Source organism: Erinaceus europaeus, chromosome 12, assembly GCF_950295315.1.
Source record: "Erinaceus europaeus chromosome 12, mEriEur2.1, whole genome shotgun sequence".
Taxonomy (NCBI): Eukaryota; Metazoa; Chordata; class Mammalia; order Eulipotyphla; family Erinaceidae; genus Erinaceus; species Erinaceus europaeus.
In genome coordinates, this window is record NC_080173.1 from 76386219 (window position 1) to 76404500 (window position 18282).

General features: G+C 48.1%; 1 protein-coding gene across 6 annotated transcripts; it reads right to left on the minus strand.

Annotated features, from left to right (window-relative positions):
• Positions 1-148: 148 nt before the first annotated feature.
• On the minus strand, positions 149-15723 carry PROCA1 (protein interacting with cyclin A1). 6 transcript variants are annotated; one of them, XM_007530705.3, is made up of 5 exons: positions 15460-15723; positions 6108-6194; positions 1416-1551; positions 963-1121; positions 149-876 (listed from the first exon to the last, which is right to left on the minus strand). In XM_007530705.3, exons 1-5 carry the CDS (start codon positions 15554-15556, stop codon positions 198-200), a joined length of 1158 nt encoding a protein of 385 aa, XP_007530767.1. In that variant the 5' UTR covers positions 15557-15723; the 3' UTR covers positions 149-197. The 6 variants fall into 6 exon arrangements, with proteins under 6 accessions (XP_007530767.1, XP_060060013.1, XP_060060012.1 ...); XM_060204030.1 differs by lacking the exon at positions 15460-15723 and adding an exon at positions 14927-15137; XM_060204029.1 differs by lacking the exon at positions 15460-15723 and adding an exon at positions 14927-15029 and having other exon boundaries at positions 6108-6256.
• Between the last annotated feature and the right edge of the window lie 2559 nt (positions 15724-18282).

Genomic DNA, 18282 nt, shown 5'->3' on the forward strand with positions numbered 1-18282 from the left:
CCCACCTACCTTTCCATGGACTTGTCTGGAGATATGGATTGCCCTTCAGAAACCCCTGCAGCCCACTATCCTTTTGGCTCCGGCTATACCGACCCCATCTCCCTCCCTAAGAAGGAACCAGATTGTAGGGAGAGAACAGCAGCAGGGGTTAAGCTACAGGCTTGATGGAATTTATTCTTCACCTCATAGCCTTGGCCTCAACTGAGATTGGGGTTTGATCCTGGGGGAGATTTCCTTTTGTTGGCCTTCTTGATTGGTGAGGTCTTTGCCACAGGCTTCTTAGCCTGAGTTGTGTTCTTCTCTTTCTTCCTGGATGATGAATGATCCACAATGTCCTCACTAGAGCCTTCTTCCCTCCTTTGGTCATTGTAACTGTCCTCACTCTCCAGCTCTTCCCGACTGTCAGGGCTGGACTCGGACATCCTAGCCAGCTCTCTTGGGCTTAGTGATCTGTTCAGGTCTGGAGGTGAAGATTCCGACTTAACTGGACTTTTCTTCTTACTCAACTTGTTCTTCTTGATTTTTTTCTTCAGTTTTGCCTTCTCATCTGACTCCTCCTCCTTTTCCTTTTCTTTTTCCTTTTTCTTCTTGACCTTCTTGACTTCTTTGCTGCCCTGGGACTTCCCTGTGGGGCTCTCAGAACGCCAGATGGTAATGGGAGCTGCTGAATCAGGGACACATGTGCCTGGGCCCCTAACTGTGCCAGTGTCAGTGGGTATGGTAGCTGCCTTCTGGGTAGAGATGAGAAGCTTGCTGTCTTCCTCCTCCTCATCATCCTCCTCCTCTTCGTCGTCTTCATTTAGGCCGTCTGCCCCACACTCATAGTGGATGGGATGGTGGATCACTGCTACAGAGACAGGTCTATAACTTTTGCACCTGGAAGGCAGGGACAGAAGAAGAGATGTTGACAGAGAGTGGGGGCCGAATCCCCACGCGGGCTTGCCCTTGCCAGCCCGACTTACCAGCCATACCAGAACCGCTCCACACACTCTTCCTCTGGGATGATCTCAAAGCACGGGGACTGGATGATGTTGAGACAAGTTGAGCCCACGTCTCGGGAACAGGTTGGGCCCACATCTCGGGAAGTGCTGCTATTTGACTTCTCTGAACAGTCCTTCAGCCTGTCACAGAGGGGACTCAGCCTGGTTCCCACACTTCCAGGACTTCCCCAGGGACCCAGAGCAAGCCTGAGGAACAGCAGGCTTCCACTCGGTTCAGCCTAGACTAGCAAGGCTTCTCCCCACTGCTCTTGAAGCAGAGCCAGGCTTCCCAAGCTGAGACCAGCCTGGCAGAGCCAGATCTAAGCTGAACAGGGGAAGCAAAGATTGAAGGAGGGGAACCACAGTAAGGTCTTAGAGCTAGCTCTACACTTGGGTTTCTTGAACCGTAGGTCCCCTCGAGGAGAAGGTCCTTACCTAGAATCACAGTCACAGTTGGCGATAGCATGGAGGTGCAGGTTGCAATGGCAATAGTCAGTAGAGAAGGGGTGGAGTGTGTGCCCACTGCACTGCTTATGCTTCCAGCAGCATCTCTCAGTGTCCTTGAGCTCACCTAAAGGGCAGGAATCTGGGTCACACTGGTGGAAGCAGACCTTCGGGTCTGCCCTCACAGCTCAGTCTGGCTTCACTAAATTCAGTTGATGCCATCAGCCCCAGCTGTCACCGCTTCAGCAGTAGTTCTGGGTCTCGGCACTTTGGCCACCGGATGCATCTGCCTCCTCATACACACAGGACTCCGAAGAAAATGTCTGACAGGTCAGTCCTCACCAAGTTCTCAATGTCTTGTGACAGCTGCCTCTTCCCAGCCCTGCCTTCTCAGGGGCCTTTACAGACTCTTGCCTGTCCTTATCCAGCTGCTCAGAATCGCAGCTCACCCACTCCACAAGGTGCCTGAGGAGGGGAAGGTCCTCTTGCCTTAGCAGACTGTGGAGCCACCTGGGAGACAGGAGTGCCACTGTCCAGTCTCCAGTGATGACAGCCAGTAGCCACAGCTCCCTCAGTTCCTTTGCTTGCCTGCCTGCACTTCTGTGGGCCCAGGCCCACATGTGACTCCTACAGCTCCACTGTAGCCCCAAGACTTCTCCTATTTATTTATTTTGTATGAATGAGAGAACCAGAAGGACAGGCGGTAGCACAGCAGGTGAAGCACATAGAATACAAAGAAAGCACCTGCGCAAGGATCCGAACTCGAGCCTCCAGCTCCCCCCCACCTGCAGGGGGGTCGCTTCTCCCTCTCTATCTTCCCCTCCTCTCTCCATTTCTCTGTCCTTTTTTTTTTTTTTTTTAAGGGGGGGGCGCTGGGCTGTAGCACAGCAGGTTAAGCACACATGGTGCAAAGCGCAAGGACCAGAGCAAGAATTCCGGTTCGGGTCTGCAGGTGGCTCTCTCCCCTTGTCTTCCCCTCCTCTCTCCATTTCTCTCTGTCCTATCTAACAACAACGATAGCAATAACAACAACGATAAACAAAAGGGCAAGAAAAGGAAAAAAATGACCTCCAGAAGCAGTGGCTTTGCAGTGCCAGCACCATACTCCAATGATAGCCCTGGAGGCAAAAAAAAAAGAAAAAAGCCCAGAGTATTATTCTGGAATGCCATATATGGAGGGTTGAACTCAGGACCTTAAGCTTGAGAGTCCAACACTTTGGCCACTACACCAGCTTCTGGGCCCTGCCTTTCCCTTTTCTCTTCCAAGCCCCCTTTTTCTCCCCTGACACCTTTGTCATTTCCCTCCATTTTCTCACATTCTCATTTCTTTCCCAGTAGCTCTGTTGCCTGTTCCCCATCTGTACTATCCCCAATCTCAGAGCCACAAACGTTAACTATCCACCTGCAGCCTGAGCCCCTCCACTCTTACAGGCTGCTCAGATACCAAGTCCCTTCTTGTGGTACAGGACAGCTATGGAGGTTGAGAATTTGGGGTCAGAGGGGAGCCACAGAGAAAGGCTCCTATTTTTACTCAGTCGTGACTCCTAGACTCAAACTGGAGTGTCCCAGCCTCCACCTCCATTGCTTCACCACTGACCCTGCCAAGAACTCCAGCCTACAAATGCTGTCCCTCTCGGCCACTTTCAACAGTAAGTCCATAGGTGGGGAGATACCGGAGAGATCATGCAAATGACTAAGTCCTTTGCTTCTGGGAGGCTCAGCACCTTGTATTGATGAGGACCAGGTTTAGATCCATAGCACTACAGGAAAAAGTAAGTGATGGCACACCGGCTGAGCGCATACATTACCAAGAGCAAGGATCCAGGTTCAAGCTCCTGCAGGTGGGAGCTTCAAGAGTGCAGTTCTCCTGTGTTTTTTTTGTTGTTGTTGTTGTTTGTTTGTTTGCTTACCAGAGAACTGCTCGGCTCTGGCTTATGGTGGTGCAGGGATTGACCCTGGGACTTTGGAGCCTCAGGCATGAGAGTCTCTTTGCATAGTCATTGTCCTGTCCACCCCTGCCCCCTTCTCAATTTTTTTGTCCTAGCTAATAAAAATAGAAATCTAAAAGTGGTCCGGAAGGTGGCACAGTGGATAAAGTGTTGGACTCTCAAGCATGAGGTCCTAAATTCAATCCCCAGCAGCACATGTGCCAGAGTGGTATCTGGTTCTTTCTCTTTCATCACTCATCATTCTTCATGAATAAATAAAATCTAATTTAAAAAAAAAAAAAAAACCTGGGCCCTTTAGTGCCTCAAGCAGAAGTCTTTAAAAAGACAGTAGCGCAGCAAGTTAAGCGCAGGTGGCACAAAGCACAAGGACCTGCGTAAAGATCCCAGTTCGAGCCCCCAGTTCCCCACCTGTGGGGGGAAGGGGGGTGTCTCGCTTCACAGGCGGTGAAGCAGGTGTCTTTTTCTCCCCGTCTTCCTGTCCTCTCACAATTTCTCTCTGTCCTATCCAACAACGATAGCAATAACAAGGGCAACAAAAAGGAAAAAATGGCCTCTATAAGCAGTGGATTTGCAGTGCAGGCACCGAGTCCCAGCATTAACCCTGGAGGCCAAAAATAAAAGGTAGAATGTGAGAGAAGTTCTAGTACATGCTATGCCAGAGATCAAACTCAAGACCTCATGCCTCTGAGAGTCTTAAGAGTCTTCACACTTTACCCACAGCACCACCTCCCAGGCTGCACCTCCCTGTTTCTTTCTCATCAACAACCCCAGTTCCAGCACTTAAGCTTCATGAGCTTAGAAGTAAAGCAGCGTGGGAGGCGGGCGGTAACGCAGCGGGTTAAATGCAGCTGGCGCAAAGCACAAGGACCGATGTATGGATCCCAGTTCCAGTCCCCGGCTCCCCACCTGCAGGGGAGTCGCTTCACAGGCGGTGAAGCAGGTCTGCAGGTGTCTATCTTTCTCTCCCCCTCTCTGTCTTCCCCTCCTCTCTCCATTTCTCTCTGTCCTATCCAACAATGATGACATCAATAATAACAATCATAACTACAACAATAAAACAAGGGCAACAAAAGAAAAAAATATTTAAAAAATCTGAATTTACAAAAAAAAAAAATGGCAAATGGTCAGGGAGGTGGAGCACTGGATTCAGTGTTGGACTCTCAAGCATGAGCTCCCAAAATCTATCCACAGCATCACAGTGGTGCTCTGGTTCTCTCTCTTATTTATTTTTTAATATTTATTTATTCCCTTTTGTTGCCCTTGTTCTGTTGTTGTAGTTACTCCTGTTGTGGTTGTTGGACTGGCTTCACCGCCTGTGAAGCAACCCCCCTGCAGGTGGGGAGCCGGGGGCTCGAACCAGGATCCTTACGCCGGACCTTGTGCTTTGCACCACATGCGCTTAACCCACTGCGCTACTGCATGACTCCCTATTTTGTATTATTTTTATTGGAGACAGCCAGAAATCGAGAGGGAGACAAAAACACAGCTGTAGCCTTGCTTCACCACTCATGAAGCTTTCCTCCTACGTGTGGGGACCAGGGGCTTGGGTCCTTTGCACCGTTATATGTGTGCTTAAGCAGGTGTGCCGCCTCCCAGCCCCTTTCCTTCTCTTATTAATAAGTAAATGTTGGGCTGGGAAACAGCATAATGGTTATGCAAAAGACTTTCATGCCTGAGGCTCTAAAGTCCCAGGTTTAATCCCCAGCACCACCATAAACCAGAGCTGAGCAGTGCTCTGGTAGCTCTCTCTGTGTGTCTTTTATTAAAATCAAGTAAGTGAGAATTTTAAAAAATATATTAAGGGGCTGGGATATTGCACACCTGGTTGAGCACACATGTTGAAATGTTCAAGGACCCAGGTTCAAGCCCCCGGGCCCCACCTGCAGGGGGAAAGCTTCACAAGTGGTGAAGCAGGTCTGTCTCTCTCCCTCCTTCTCTCCCCTTCCTCTCAATTTCTGGCTGTCTCTATCCAATAAATAAATAAATATAATAAAAAATAAATAAAATTAAACGTTTAAAAAATTAGTGGAGAGCGGTGAACCCAGTAGAGCACACATCGCCATGCAAAAGCCCCCAGGGTAGAGTGCTGAGTACCCTACATTTGAATTCAAATTACGGCTTTTGTCACTTACTGGCTGGGTGGGTGACCTACAGCAGGTTACTTCTCAGAGTCTTCATTTACTTATCCTGGAAATGGGGATGGCAGCAATACCCATTTTGCAAGGTTTTTAGGAAGACTCATTCACATAGGCCAAAAATATTGATGCATCATAAAGTACTATACAAACGAAAGAGGTGAGGGGGCTGGGCGGTGACACACCCAGTTAAGCAAAACAGTGCTGCGTGCCAGGACCTATGTTTGAGGCCCCACACCCCACTTGCAGCATGACATCTCACAAGCAGTGAAGCAGGTCTCTGATCTTTACTCTCCCTCTCTATCCCCCTCCCCCTCAATTTCTCAGTCCTATCGGAAAAAAAAAAAAAGGAAAAATGGTCACCTGGAGCAGTGGATTCATAGTGCCAGCACCAAGCCCCAGCGATAACCCAGCAAAAACAGACAAGTGATTGCTCTTCAAAGAAGGGCTTTCTGTATGCATGATTAAGGGGTGGTTGAAGGGTAGGGGTGGGTAATCTCTTAGGACCAAACAATTCCCTCCTGCTTACTACCAGATAGCCACTTTCCCAGATGAAGAGTGGGGAGGCCCCCTGGGGTTCTCAATTCCCCTGGACCCACCTTCAGAGGAGAAGGTAGATGTATCGGTGCTAGATGCCACACCAGCCAGCAGATGTCCTCTCTCCCAGCTGGGTAACCTGCTTATATCTGGGAGAGTACAGAATGGCAGCAGCAGCTCCCTCCCCATGCCATTCATTTAGCAAATACTCCTAAGATGCTTGGAGATATGGAGTTTAAAGGAAAGGGGAAAAAAAAAAAAGGGCACACATGCACACACGCACACACATACGACTCTGCTCTCGAGGGGCTGGGGTAGGAGGCAAGGAGAGGAGAGCAGGTTGCGCCATGGAACAGGTTGTGGCAGTAGGGGGATGCAGACACTGCCATGGAGGGAAATGGCGGGTAGGAAGGCCTGAGTGAGCACACAAGGGCACTACTAAGACAGGCAGCGTGAGGATTTGGAAAGGCTTATTGGAAGAAGCCTAACAAAAACCCATCTGGAGACATGACGAGGAGTGAGCCAGAGTTTAGGAATGGAGGGTCAGTTCTAGGAGCTCCAAGTGGGTCAACAGTTCCATCGGCAACCACAGGGTAGAGTCTGTCATTTTCCTTTCTCTTCCCATAATTAGCTTTACGCTTTGGGGCATACGCACAGAGTCCTGCTTTTGAGGAGCTGATTGCTTGGGGACTTCAGCTGAACTCTCAGTGGCACTTGGTCATCTTTCCACAGATCCCTAGGTTCCCTCAGCACAGTAAATACTCAAAATATAACGAAAGAAAATTTGCAGCTAACCTGGAAACTCCTACCCGGCTACTGTTCCTCTCAGCAGCTCACTTCACCAGCGTTATCTGTGGCTGCTCCCACCCTCATCAACTCACCTCCAGCAAGGAAAAGTATCCCTCCTTCCTTCTGCCCAAAGCACCTGGACTCCAGATCCCAGACAGAATTTTCACTTCTTAATGTTGTCTCTTTGCTAAAACTATCTCTAAACCAAAAATTTCATGAACCTACCTCTCCTTCTACCACTGCATATTCCACTACCTTCCTTTTTTAATCCAAGTTTTTTCAGACTTTTTTTTTTTTTTTTTAATGAGAACACTCATTTTAACAGACATATATGGCAGCTTCAATAGACAAAAATGAGGATGGTCAGGCCCTACTTTCACCAAGCTCCAAATCTTTTACCTCTTTCTTCTCCAGCCACAACAACATGGCAGCATGTTGCTCTATCAGAAGACCCCAGGAAAAAAAAAAGCCACCATTTCCCAACAGCCAATCCCAGTAAGCTTTTCATCTCATCTTACCGCACTCCCTGCTGACCAATCAATCTCTCTCTTTTATATATTTTTATTTTAATTTTTTAACCAGAGCACTGTTCAGCTCTGGCTTATGGTGGTGCGGGGGATTGAACCTGGGACTTTGGAGCCTCAGGCATGAGAGTCTGTTTGCATAACCATTATGCTATCAACCCTCCACCCAATCTCTTTTTTTAATGGTTCCAGGGTCTTTGTGCATGTGTGATACGCTGTTGAGAGGACTCTTTGGACCAACTTTCCCCACTATATTCTATTTTAGAAAGAGAGGGGAGGAAGCCTGACAGTGGTGCACCCAGTTAAGCGCACATATCACCACGCACAAGGACCTGGGTTTAAGCCCCGCTCCCTACCTGCAGGGAGGAACACTTCAAGAGCAGTGAAGCAGGTCTGCAGGTATTTATCTTTCTCTCCCCCCTCCCTTTTTTTTAATCATCTTTATTTATTGGATAGAGACAAGCAGAAATTATGAGGAAGGGGGAGACAGAGAGAGAAATAGAAAGACACCTGCAGCCCTGCTTTACCACTTGTGAAGCTTTCCCCCTGCAGGTGGGGACCAGGGACTTGAACCTGGGTATTTGTGTACTGTATTGTGTGTACTTAACCAGGGGTGCCACTGCTGACTTTTTTTTTTTTTTTTTCACCAGAGCTACTCAGCTCTGGCCTATGGTGGTGCTGGGGATTGAACCTGGGTCTTTAGAGCCTCAGGCATGAGAGTCTGTTCACATAACCATTATGTAACCTCCCTTGTCCTCCCTGTAACTTTTTTTTTTAATTTTTTAAAATTTATTGGATAAAGACAGCCAGAAATCAAGAGAGAAAGGAGTGATAGAGAGGGAGACAGACAGATGTCTCCAGCACTGCTTCACCACTCACAAAGCTTTCGCCCTGCAGGTGGGGACCAGGGGCTCAAACCCAGGCCCTTGCACACTGTAATACATGCGCTCAACCAGGTGCGCCACCACCCGGCCCTCTTGTAATTCTTTAGTTCCTTTCTGACCTCCTTGTTATCGCCTTTTTTTTTTTTTCCTCCAGGGTTATTGCTGTGCTTGGTGCCTGCACCATGAATCCACCGCTCCTGGAGGCCATATTTTCCCCCTTTTGTTGCCCTTGTTGTAGCCTCGCTGTGGTCATTATTATTGCCATTGTTGATGCTGTTTGTTGTTGGATAGGACAGAGAGAAATAGAGAGAGGAGGGGAAGACAGAGGGGGAGAGAAAAACAGACACCTGCAGACCTGCTTCACCACCTGTGAAGCGACTCCCCTGCAGGTGGGGAGCCAGGGACTCGAACCGGGACCCTTACGCTGGTCCTTGCGCTTTGCGCCACATGCGCTTAACCCACTGCGCCACCGCCCGGCCCCCTGTTATCTCCTCTTTAGAAACTTTTTTTTTCCTGCCACCAGAGCTATCGCTGGGGCTCAGTGCCAGCACTATAAATCTACTCACTGTTCCTGGTGGTCATTTTTTTTTTCCTTTTTATTTCATTGGGTAGAACAGAGAGAAATTGAGAGAGATGGGGAAGATAGGGAGAGAGAAAGACACCTTCAGACCTATTTCACTTCTCATGAAACGTACCCTCTGCAGGTGGGGAGCGGGGGGGTGGGGGGGGCTTGAACCTGGGTGGGTGGTTCAAGCATGGTAATGTGTGCTTAGACCAGCTTGAGGCCACACTCCCCACCTGTGGGGAGATGCTTCAGGAGTGGCAAAGCAAGTGCTGCAAGTGTCTGTCTCTTTCCCTCTCTATCTTCCCCATCTCTCTGAATTTCCCTATTCTATCCAATAAATTAAAAGGAAGGAAGAAAGGAAGGAAAGAAGAGAGGGAGGAAGGGAGGGAGGAAGGAAGGAAGGAAGGAAAGAAGAGGGAGGGAGGGAGGGAGGGAGAAACAGAATGGCTACTGGGAGCAGTAGGCTCTGAGACCCAGTTATAACCCTGCTATGGGTGGGGAACGTCTGTGTGTGTGTGTGTGTGTGTGTGTGTGTGTGTGTGTGTGTGTGTGTGTAACTGGGTGTGCCACTACCCAGTCACCCCTGTTGTGTAACCTATAAATAGGTGGTTACTGGGTTCTGCTTTGGCATCTTTCTCAGAAGACTCCCCAGGGGCAGGGGTAGAGCACCTAGTAGAATGAATACTTGACCACGTACAAGGACTAAGTTTGAGCCCCCAGCACATGGCAACACTCTGAACGGCACAGAGGGAAGCACCAGGAATAGCGCAGGGTGCTGTGTGCCTCTCCTCCTCCTCTTTTATTCTTTCTGTCTCTAATTGGCAAGAAAAAGTAAGTTGGGCCAGGTGGTGGTGCACCGGGTTAAGCACACACACTATAGTGCACAAGGACCCAGGTTCAGACCCCTGTTCCCCACCTGCAGAGAGAAAGTTTCATGAGTGGTGAAATAGGGCTGTAGGTGTCTCTCTCCCTTTCAATCTCCCTCTCCCCTCTCAATTTTTGTGTCTTTATCCAATAGTAAATAAAATTAAAAAGAAAAAACAAATTCACCAGGAGCAGGGGAATAATGCAGATACAAGACTAAGTAGGTAATAAAAGAAAATTAATTGTTATGCAAAAGAGACTTTCATATCTGAGACTCTGAAGTCATAGGTTCAAACTCCTGCACCTCCATAAGCCAGAGTTTTTTGGTTTTTTTTTTAATACAGATTTTTATTTTTTTTTCTTTATTTATTTGAAATTGAGAGGGAAGGGGGTGATAGACAGGGAGAGAGAGACAGAGAGACACCTGCAGCGCTGCTTCACCACTTGTGAAGCTTTCCCCCTGCAGGTGGGGACCAGGGGCACGAACCTGGGTCCTTGCGCACTGTAACATGTGCGCTCAACCAGGTGCGCCACCACCTGGCCCCCCATAAGCCAGAGTTGAACAGTGCTCTGGCCCAAGGAAAAAAAAAAAAAGAAAGAAAGAAAAAAATAATAATAATAACAACCCTAAAGACTTGGGTAGGGAGCCAGGCGGTGGTGCACTGGGTTAAGCACACATAGTACAAAGTGCAAGAATTCTGGTTTGAGCCCTCAGCTCCCCGTTTGCAGGTCGGCAGGTGTCTCTCTCTACCTCTCTGTCTTCTCCCCTCTCTATTTCTCTCTGTCCTATACAACAACAAAAGACTTGGGTAATGCCATCCATTTCCATGATTTCAACATCCACCAAAAATATGACATCAATCTGGGTCATCGGTACAGACTGCTTACTTGCACACAGCTAGTATCTCCTTGGAAATTCCTAAAACATGTCAGAGCAGTATATCCCACATAAACCTACCATGTTCTCCTGACCCTCAATGAGCCACCTCCTCTTCTATCTTCTACTTCAGAAAGCAACAGACATTTCACTTAGAAACCTTGAAATCAGTGGCCCAGGAGGTGGCACAGTGTAAGAAAGTGCTAGACTCACAAGTGTGGTCCCTGGCATCCCATGTGCCATAGTAATGCTCTCATTCTCTCTCTCTCCCATTAATAAATATTTTTACTAGCATTAGAGAAAACTAAAGCATCACTCTGGCACATGGAGTGTGAGATCGAACTGAGAACCTCATGCTCCCAAGTCCAGTGCACTAAACATTATACCAACTTTTAGATGAATGAATAAATTATTTTTTACCACCAGTCCTGGGGTTTGGTGCATGTACTATGAATTCACCACTCCCAGCAGCCATTTATCCTGGCTTTTTTTTTTCTTTCTATTTTTATTTGACAGGACAGAGAGAAGTTGAGAGGGGAGATAGAGTAGGGGGAGAGGCAGCACAATTCACTGCTTGTGAAGCTTTCCCCCTGTAGCTGGAGGCTGAGGGCTTGAACCTGGGTCCTCTCTCCCTGCCTCTCAATTTCTCTGTCCTATCACGTAAAATGGAAAGAAAAGGAAAAAATGGCCACCAGAAATGGTGGATTCATAGTACCAACATCGAGCCCCAGAGATAATCCTGGTGGCAATGAATAATAATAAAATAGGGGGGAGTCAGGCCGTAGTGCAGCAGGTTAAGTGCATGTGGTGCAAAGCGCAAGGATGGGCATAAGGATCCTGGTTTGAGCCCCCAGATCCCCACCTGCAGGGGAGTCGCTTCACAGGTGGTGAAGCAGGTCTGCAGGTATCTATCTTTCTCTCTTCCTCTCTGTCTTCCCCTCCTCCCTCCATTTCTCTCTCTCTCTCTCTCTGTCTTCCTCTCCTCTCTCCAACAACGACATCAATAACAACAATAATGACTACAACCATAAAAAGGGCAACAAAAGGGAATAAATAAATATTAAAAAAAGAAAAATAATAAAATAGGGCAGGAGTAGATAGCATAATGGTTATACAAACAGACTCTCCTGGCTGAGGCTCCAAAGTCCCAGGTTTAGTCTCCCACACCACCATAAGCCAGAACTGAGCAATGCTCAGGTAGAGATAAAGTAATAATAATAAAAGCTTTTGAGGCTGGGGAGATATATTAGTGTCAGAACATAAGAATTGTATGCTTGAAACCCCAGAGGCCCTAGGTTTGATCCCTGACAATACTATATGCTTGAGTTGAGCAGTGCTCTGGTCTTTCTCATTTCTCTTTCATAAAAAATAAATAAATGCGGCAAGGACCCGCATAAAGATCCTGGTTCAAGCCCTGGCTCCCCACCTGCAGGGGTGTCGCTTCACAAACAGTGAAACAGGTCTTGTAGGTGTCTATCTTTCTCTCCCTCTCTCTGTCTTCCCCCTCCCCTCTCCATTTCTCTCTGTCCTATCCAACAACAACTACAACAATAAAACAACAAGGGCAACAAAAGGGAATAAATTAAAAAAATAAATATAAAAAATATATATATATATAAAATAATAATAATAATAATAAATGTGAGAGTTGGGTGATAGTGTAGCGGGTTAAGTGCACATGGTGCAAAGCGCAAGGACTGGCATTAAGGATTCCGGTCTGAGCCCTTGGCTCCCCACCTGGAGGGGAGTCGCTTCATAGGCAGTGAAGCAGGTCTGCGGGTGTCTATCTTTCTCTCCCCATCTCCCCCTCCTCTCTCCATTTTTCTCTGTCCTATCCAACAAGGACATAAATTAACAACAATCAAAAAAGGGCAACAAAAGGGAAAATAAATATAAAATAAATAAATGCTTTTGACTAAAGGGAGCTCCATGGAAGATAAAGCAGTGTGTTGGTGTCTGTAAGTATACAGCATTTTATTTTATTTTATTTTTACTTATTTTAACCAGAGTACTGGCCAGCTCTGGCTTATGGTGGTGCAGAAAACTGAGCCTGGGACTCTGGAGCCTCAGGCAAGACAGTCTCTTTGCATAACCACTACGCTATATCTACTTCTGCCTAATATATAGCATTTTTAAATTTGTCTGGAGAGTATACACTTTGACAGTACAAACCAGAGTGAGGTCCTCAGTTAATTCTTCAGGTGCCATACTAGAAAGCAGCTAAGTAATGATCTGGGAGATGGTGAGGTGGCTGGAGCATTGGGTTCTTGGGCATGACGTCCCATGTTCCATTCTCATCCTCTCATCTACTAAAGTGATGCTCTGGTTCCCTACCTGTCCCTGCCTGCCCCCACCACTAATGAATAAATAAACCTTAAAAAAAAAAAAAAAGTAAAATAAGTAGGGTGAGGAGTTAGTATAATGGCATGGTCCAGGAGGTGGTGCAGTGGTTAAAGCATTGGACTCTCAAGCATGAGGTACTGAGTTCAAGCCCTGACAGCAGTCATGTACCAGAGGGGTGTCATGTTCCTTCTCTCTCTCCTCCTATCGTTCTCATTAATAAATAGAATCTTATTATTTTTCTATTATCTTTATTTAATTACCGGATAGACAGCCAGATATTGAAAGGAAGATAAAGAGGAAGAGAGACAGAGGGCACTGCTTCTCAACTCAAAAGGCTTTTCCCCTGCAGGCGGGGACCTGGCTTGAACCCGGGTCCTTGTGCATTGCACATTCGGGATCAACCAGGTGCACCACCACCACCACCAGGTCCGTAAATAAAATCTTTAAAAAAAAGAGGTAGCGGGAGTTGGGCTGTAGCGCAGCAGGTTAAGCGCAGGTGGCGCAAAGCACAAGGACCGGCATAAGGATCTGGTTCGAACCCCGGCTCCCCACCTGCAGGGGAGTCGCTTCACAGGCGGTGAAGCAGGTCTGCAGGTGTCTATCTTTCTCTCCTCCTCTCTGTCTTCCCCTCCCTCTCTCCATTTCTCTCTGTCCTATCCAACAACGACAACAACAATAATAACTACAACAATAAAACAACAAGGGCAACAAAAGGGAATAAATAAATTTAAAAAAAAAAGAGGTAGCATAATGGCTACTTTCATGCCTGAGGTTCCAAGACAAGGTTCAATCTGAGGTACAACCATAAGCCAGAGCTCAGCAGTGCTCTTTTTTTTTTTCTTTTTAAAAAATATTTACTTTTTAATGATAGAGATACAGAAAAAAACAAACAGGGAGAAAGACCAGAGCACTGCTCAGCTCTAGCTTACAGTGGTGCTGGGGATTGAACCTGGGACCTCAGAGCTTCAGACATGAAAGCCTTCTGCATAACTATTATGCTGTTTCTTCAGCCCAGCAGTACTCCAAAAAAAGTAAAATATGACTGAGGGGGACTGGGAGATAGCTTGTCCAGTAGAGTACATACTTTGCCATATATAAAGACCTGGGTTCCAGCCCCCAGCCATTGCATGAGAAAGGAGAAATTTCCTAAATGGTGGAGTGGTTATCTCTCCTCTGTCTCCCTCTCTCTTGATCTGAAAAAATTATACAGTCCACCAGGAGTAGTAGAGTTACACAGGTGAGATGTCCCAGTAAAGTCCTGTGGGGTCGGCAAAACTGCTCACCTGCATAGTGTGTGCCTGCTTTGCCATACCTGTGACTCGGATTTGAGCCCTGCCATCACTCACATTAGAGGATGTTTTGGTTTTGGTGCTGTTCTGTTTGTATGTGTACTTTTTTTTTTTTTAACACAGTCCATTCTATGCGGATACAGACTCAGGATAAGTAATCTGTCCAAGACACAAGTTTGTAGATGGTAAGATAGGATTCAAATCCAGCCTTGCTGTCTGCAAAACAGGGGTTCTTTCAGCCATTTCCACTTGTGGTTCCTATCCAAAACCTGTCCTGCCAAGGCTCTCTGCCCACCATCCGCTTTCCAATTCCAGCACAGCTGACTCTTCATCCCGTAGTTCATTCAGTCCTGATTCCATGGTCTCCCTTAGTCTGCACCAGAGGGGCTTAAACCAGGGTAAGAATTCAAACTCTGACTTGCGTGTCTCCAGATCTTTGCTCTCCATCATCACCATGAAAGAGGTCCATATACAAGATGCACTGACTATCTCCTTCCCATGCTCCCAGGAAAAAAGGCCTGACAAATATCTGAGGAAGGCAACTGCTGTCTAGTTTCAAAGAGAAAAGCGAGCTCCTACTGAAACAACGATCCAGAGCACCTGTCGGAAGTGACAGAGGCTGAACTGGGGGGGGGGTTGTCGCGAAGAGACTTAATAATGAATAAAGAGGATGAAAGTTTGAAAGGGAGCCCTGCAGCCTCCGAGTAGGGAATTAATCAGACGCAGAAGACTAAATTAAAACTCACAGATGACGCTCATTTGTACAGAATCCTCCCTGTCCTGCGGGCTGAGGAACAAACCCCACCCTTGAGGCACAGGGTGTAGGGTTCCAGGTTGGGAACTTAAACTGAGTGAAGGGAGGGAGGGGAGGAGGGAGGGGAGAAGGGAGGAGAGAGGAAGGGAGGGTGCCACCCGCGGAGGGGAAGAGGGAGTAAGGCTGTGGGGGAGGAGTTCAGTGTGTCTCCCGGGAAATGCCTCCCAGCCCCGCCCCTATCAGGAGGTGATTGTGATGTCACACGTGGAAGGACGCCGGGGAACCCTCGCCCGCCCCAGCCCTGCAGACTGTGGGCTCTGGACCTCGGCCCCACACTCCTGGTGGAGCGGCAGCTCAAGTTGACCCCCAAGTCCCCAATCATTGGTCCGCGGCTCGGCGTAAGCCCGCCCCCAGCCCGGGGCCCCGCCTCCTCCGCCAGGGGCTCCCATTGCTCGCACACCGCCCCGGGGTCTCCCAGCCGCACCCCTGAGCTCTCGGCCGGCCCTGGCTGCAGCGCCTCCTCACCGCTGCAGCTCTCTTCCCAGAGTCTGGCATCGTTCTCAGGCTTCTTTTTAACTTCCTCGGTCCACCTTTTAATCGTCAGTGTCGTCCTAACCCACATAACTCCCGGCCGGGTTCTTTTTTTGTCTCTGCAGGACTCTCCCTTAACTCCGCCTCATGCTCACCCAGCCCCTCCTTCACCTCCCGCCCCCCGTCCTCGGCGGCGCTGTCCTCTCAGCCCGGGTCTAAGCTTCAGCCGCGCTCTTCATCCGGGGCCGCTCAGCTCCCTCCCCAAGGCTGCCAGTCGTCCCACCTGCGGCCTGTGTGCTTCCTCGTTATCTCTGGCTTTCAGCCCTAGCTCGGTGGCTCAGTCCCATCCCTAGTTTGTCGCAGACCCCCCAGCTCTCACTCCTGCCCCCCTGCTCTGGCCCCGCCCCCAGCCTCGTTCTTAGCCCCGCCCCAGCCATTCTCTCAACCTCACACTTCGGGGTCTCCCCGGCCTTCGGAACCCGGCCGCACACCTTGCCCCGCCCCCAGGCCCCCGCCGAGTCCCGGGCCCGGCTCTTCCTCTGAGTAGGGGGCTGGGCAGGAGCGGCTTCTCCCTCACCCCTGGCACAGGATCCCAGACGCCCTGTGGCCACCTGGCCTGGCAGGTCCCGAGGTCCCAATGCCTCTTCCCAGGGTTTTTTCATAGCCCTCATAGACCTTGCCCACAGACTATACTGCCCAATTAAAAACAAACATAACAACAACAAAAGCACGTTGATTCCAGGTCCCAGGTTCAATCCCAGCACCACCATAAACCAGAGCTCTACAATGTTCTGGTGAAAGTAAAAAAAAAAAAAAAAAAATTAACATTGAGCCAGGCTTGGTGTCCCCTCCCTAAAACTCTTAAGGTGTTTGAACTCTTCCAAGGTACTAGTGCTTTACCTTAATTCAGGCAACTTTACTTTGCTCATTGAGGGAAACAAAGTCAGCATAAATCCCACACCACCACCACACACTCCTCACACCCGGAAGTATACCACACACGATGCCCATGCATGTAACACACACACACACACACACACACGGACTCATGCAACCTGTACTCATGCACACACCCCTCACAGATACACCAGAACACAGAACTATATCCCTTCTCCCCACATTCTGTGCAGTGCTGTGGTTCAGGCAGAGGACACACACAGAGACTGACAAGATCTGCACGGTATGGTGAGCAGTCCTGTAACAGAGATGGAAAAGAACAATTCCAGGAAAGTGTAAAAAAGGATTATGGTTACTACACACATTTCACCCTTCAATTCTCTTGGCATCAAGCCCCTTTTGAAGACTGTATGGCGAGTCCTTAAATAAAAATGGAATTACATTATGACCCAGCAATATCACTGTTAGGCATATATCCAAAGGACGCTCAAACAGTTCAAAGGGACATATGGACCTCCATGTTCATAGCTACCTCTCCCACTCTCTCCCTTTCACATACTTTATTGGGGGAGGGGTTACTGGTTTACAGTACAGTTATTGACACATAGGTACAACCTCTCATCTCCCCATGGTTAAGTGTCTAGATGTCTAAAAGACACTTGCTCCCTCTATCTCTATCTGTAAAAGTTGGCCTTGGAGTGGTAAAGCCCTCATAATGACTCTAAAAACAACTATAACCAGGACCCAAGGGAATAATTCACCAAGTAGGATGTCTGCCTTGCCATCCTATACAGGTTGAAGCCTTGCCACATCACGTGAGATGGTGGCACTGGGGGGAGCGCCAGTACTGTGGTAGCATGCTCCCTTCCACTACCAGAGAGGTGGCTCAGTAGATAAGGTGTTAGATTCTCAAGCAAGACTAGTTCAATCCCCAGCATAGCATAAAGTTATACCCTGGTTTTCTCTATCTTGTCTTTGCTTTCAAAGCAAGAGCTCCCCATTTTGAGAGTTCCTCCAAAACTTGAGACTTGCTTTACAAGTAAAAGACAGTAAAAGCTGAGAAACAAGCTGACCTCTCCCACAGGAACACCCGAGTCATCTGGGCAGCCACAAATGACTCGTTTGAACTTACAAGAATGATGTTGCAAAATAAGTGTTTACGCGACAGTTTGAATTTTTGAAATACCCACTCAACTTTACCAGCTCATTTTGCTTCTTTTAAAAAAATATTTATTTATTCCCTGTTGTTGCCCTTGTTGTTTTATTGTTGTAGTTATTGTTGTCATTGTTGGACAGGACAGAGAGAAATGGAGAGAGGAGGGGAAGACAGAGAGGGGGAGAGAAAGATAGACACCTGCAGACCTGCCTCAGCGCTTGCCCCCTTGCAGGTGGGAAGCCGGGGACTCTAACTGGGATCCTTACATAGGTCCCATCCTTGCGCTTTGCACCACCTGCACTTAACCTGCTGTGCTACAACCCGACTCCCTCATTTTGCTTCTGTGTGAGTTAAAGATTGATGCCATTTTGCTTCTGTATAAGATAAAGATTGATGCCATAGGTAGAGATTGGAATGCACTGTTTAGATAAAGATGTAATGTGTAACTTGTGCCCTTTTGCTTTGTTAAAGATATTGCTCAAGATGTAATGTATGTGTGTGGAGTTGGGCGGTAGTGCAGCGGGTTAAGCGCACGTGGCGCAAAGTACAAGGACTGGAGTAAGGCTCCCCACCTGCAGCGGAGTCGCTTCACCGGTTGTGAAGCAGGTCTGCAGGTGTCTATCTTTCTCTCCCCCTCTGTTTTCCCCTCCTCTCTCCATTTCTCTCTGTCCTATCCCACAACGACGACAACAATAATAATAACTACAACAACAAAAACAAGGGCAACAAAAGGGAAAATAAATAAAATTTTTAAAAATGATGTA

Bases quoted from the DNA above. Each gene is read 5' to 3' on its own strand.
- PROCA1 (XM_007530705.3), bottom strand. From the start codon at position 15,556: ATGTGGGTTAGGACGACACTGACGATTAAAAGGTGGACCGAGGAAGTT. The intron at 1,122-1,415 runs GTAAGGACCTTC...CCTCTGTGACAG, and splicing joins AACTGTGACTGTGATTCTAG to GCTGAAGGACTGTTCAGAGA. The intron at 877-962 runs GTAAGTCGGGCT...CCTGCCTTCCAG, and splicing joins GAGCGGTTCTGGTATGGCTG to GTGCAAAAGTTATAGACCTG.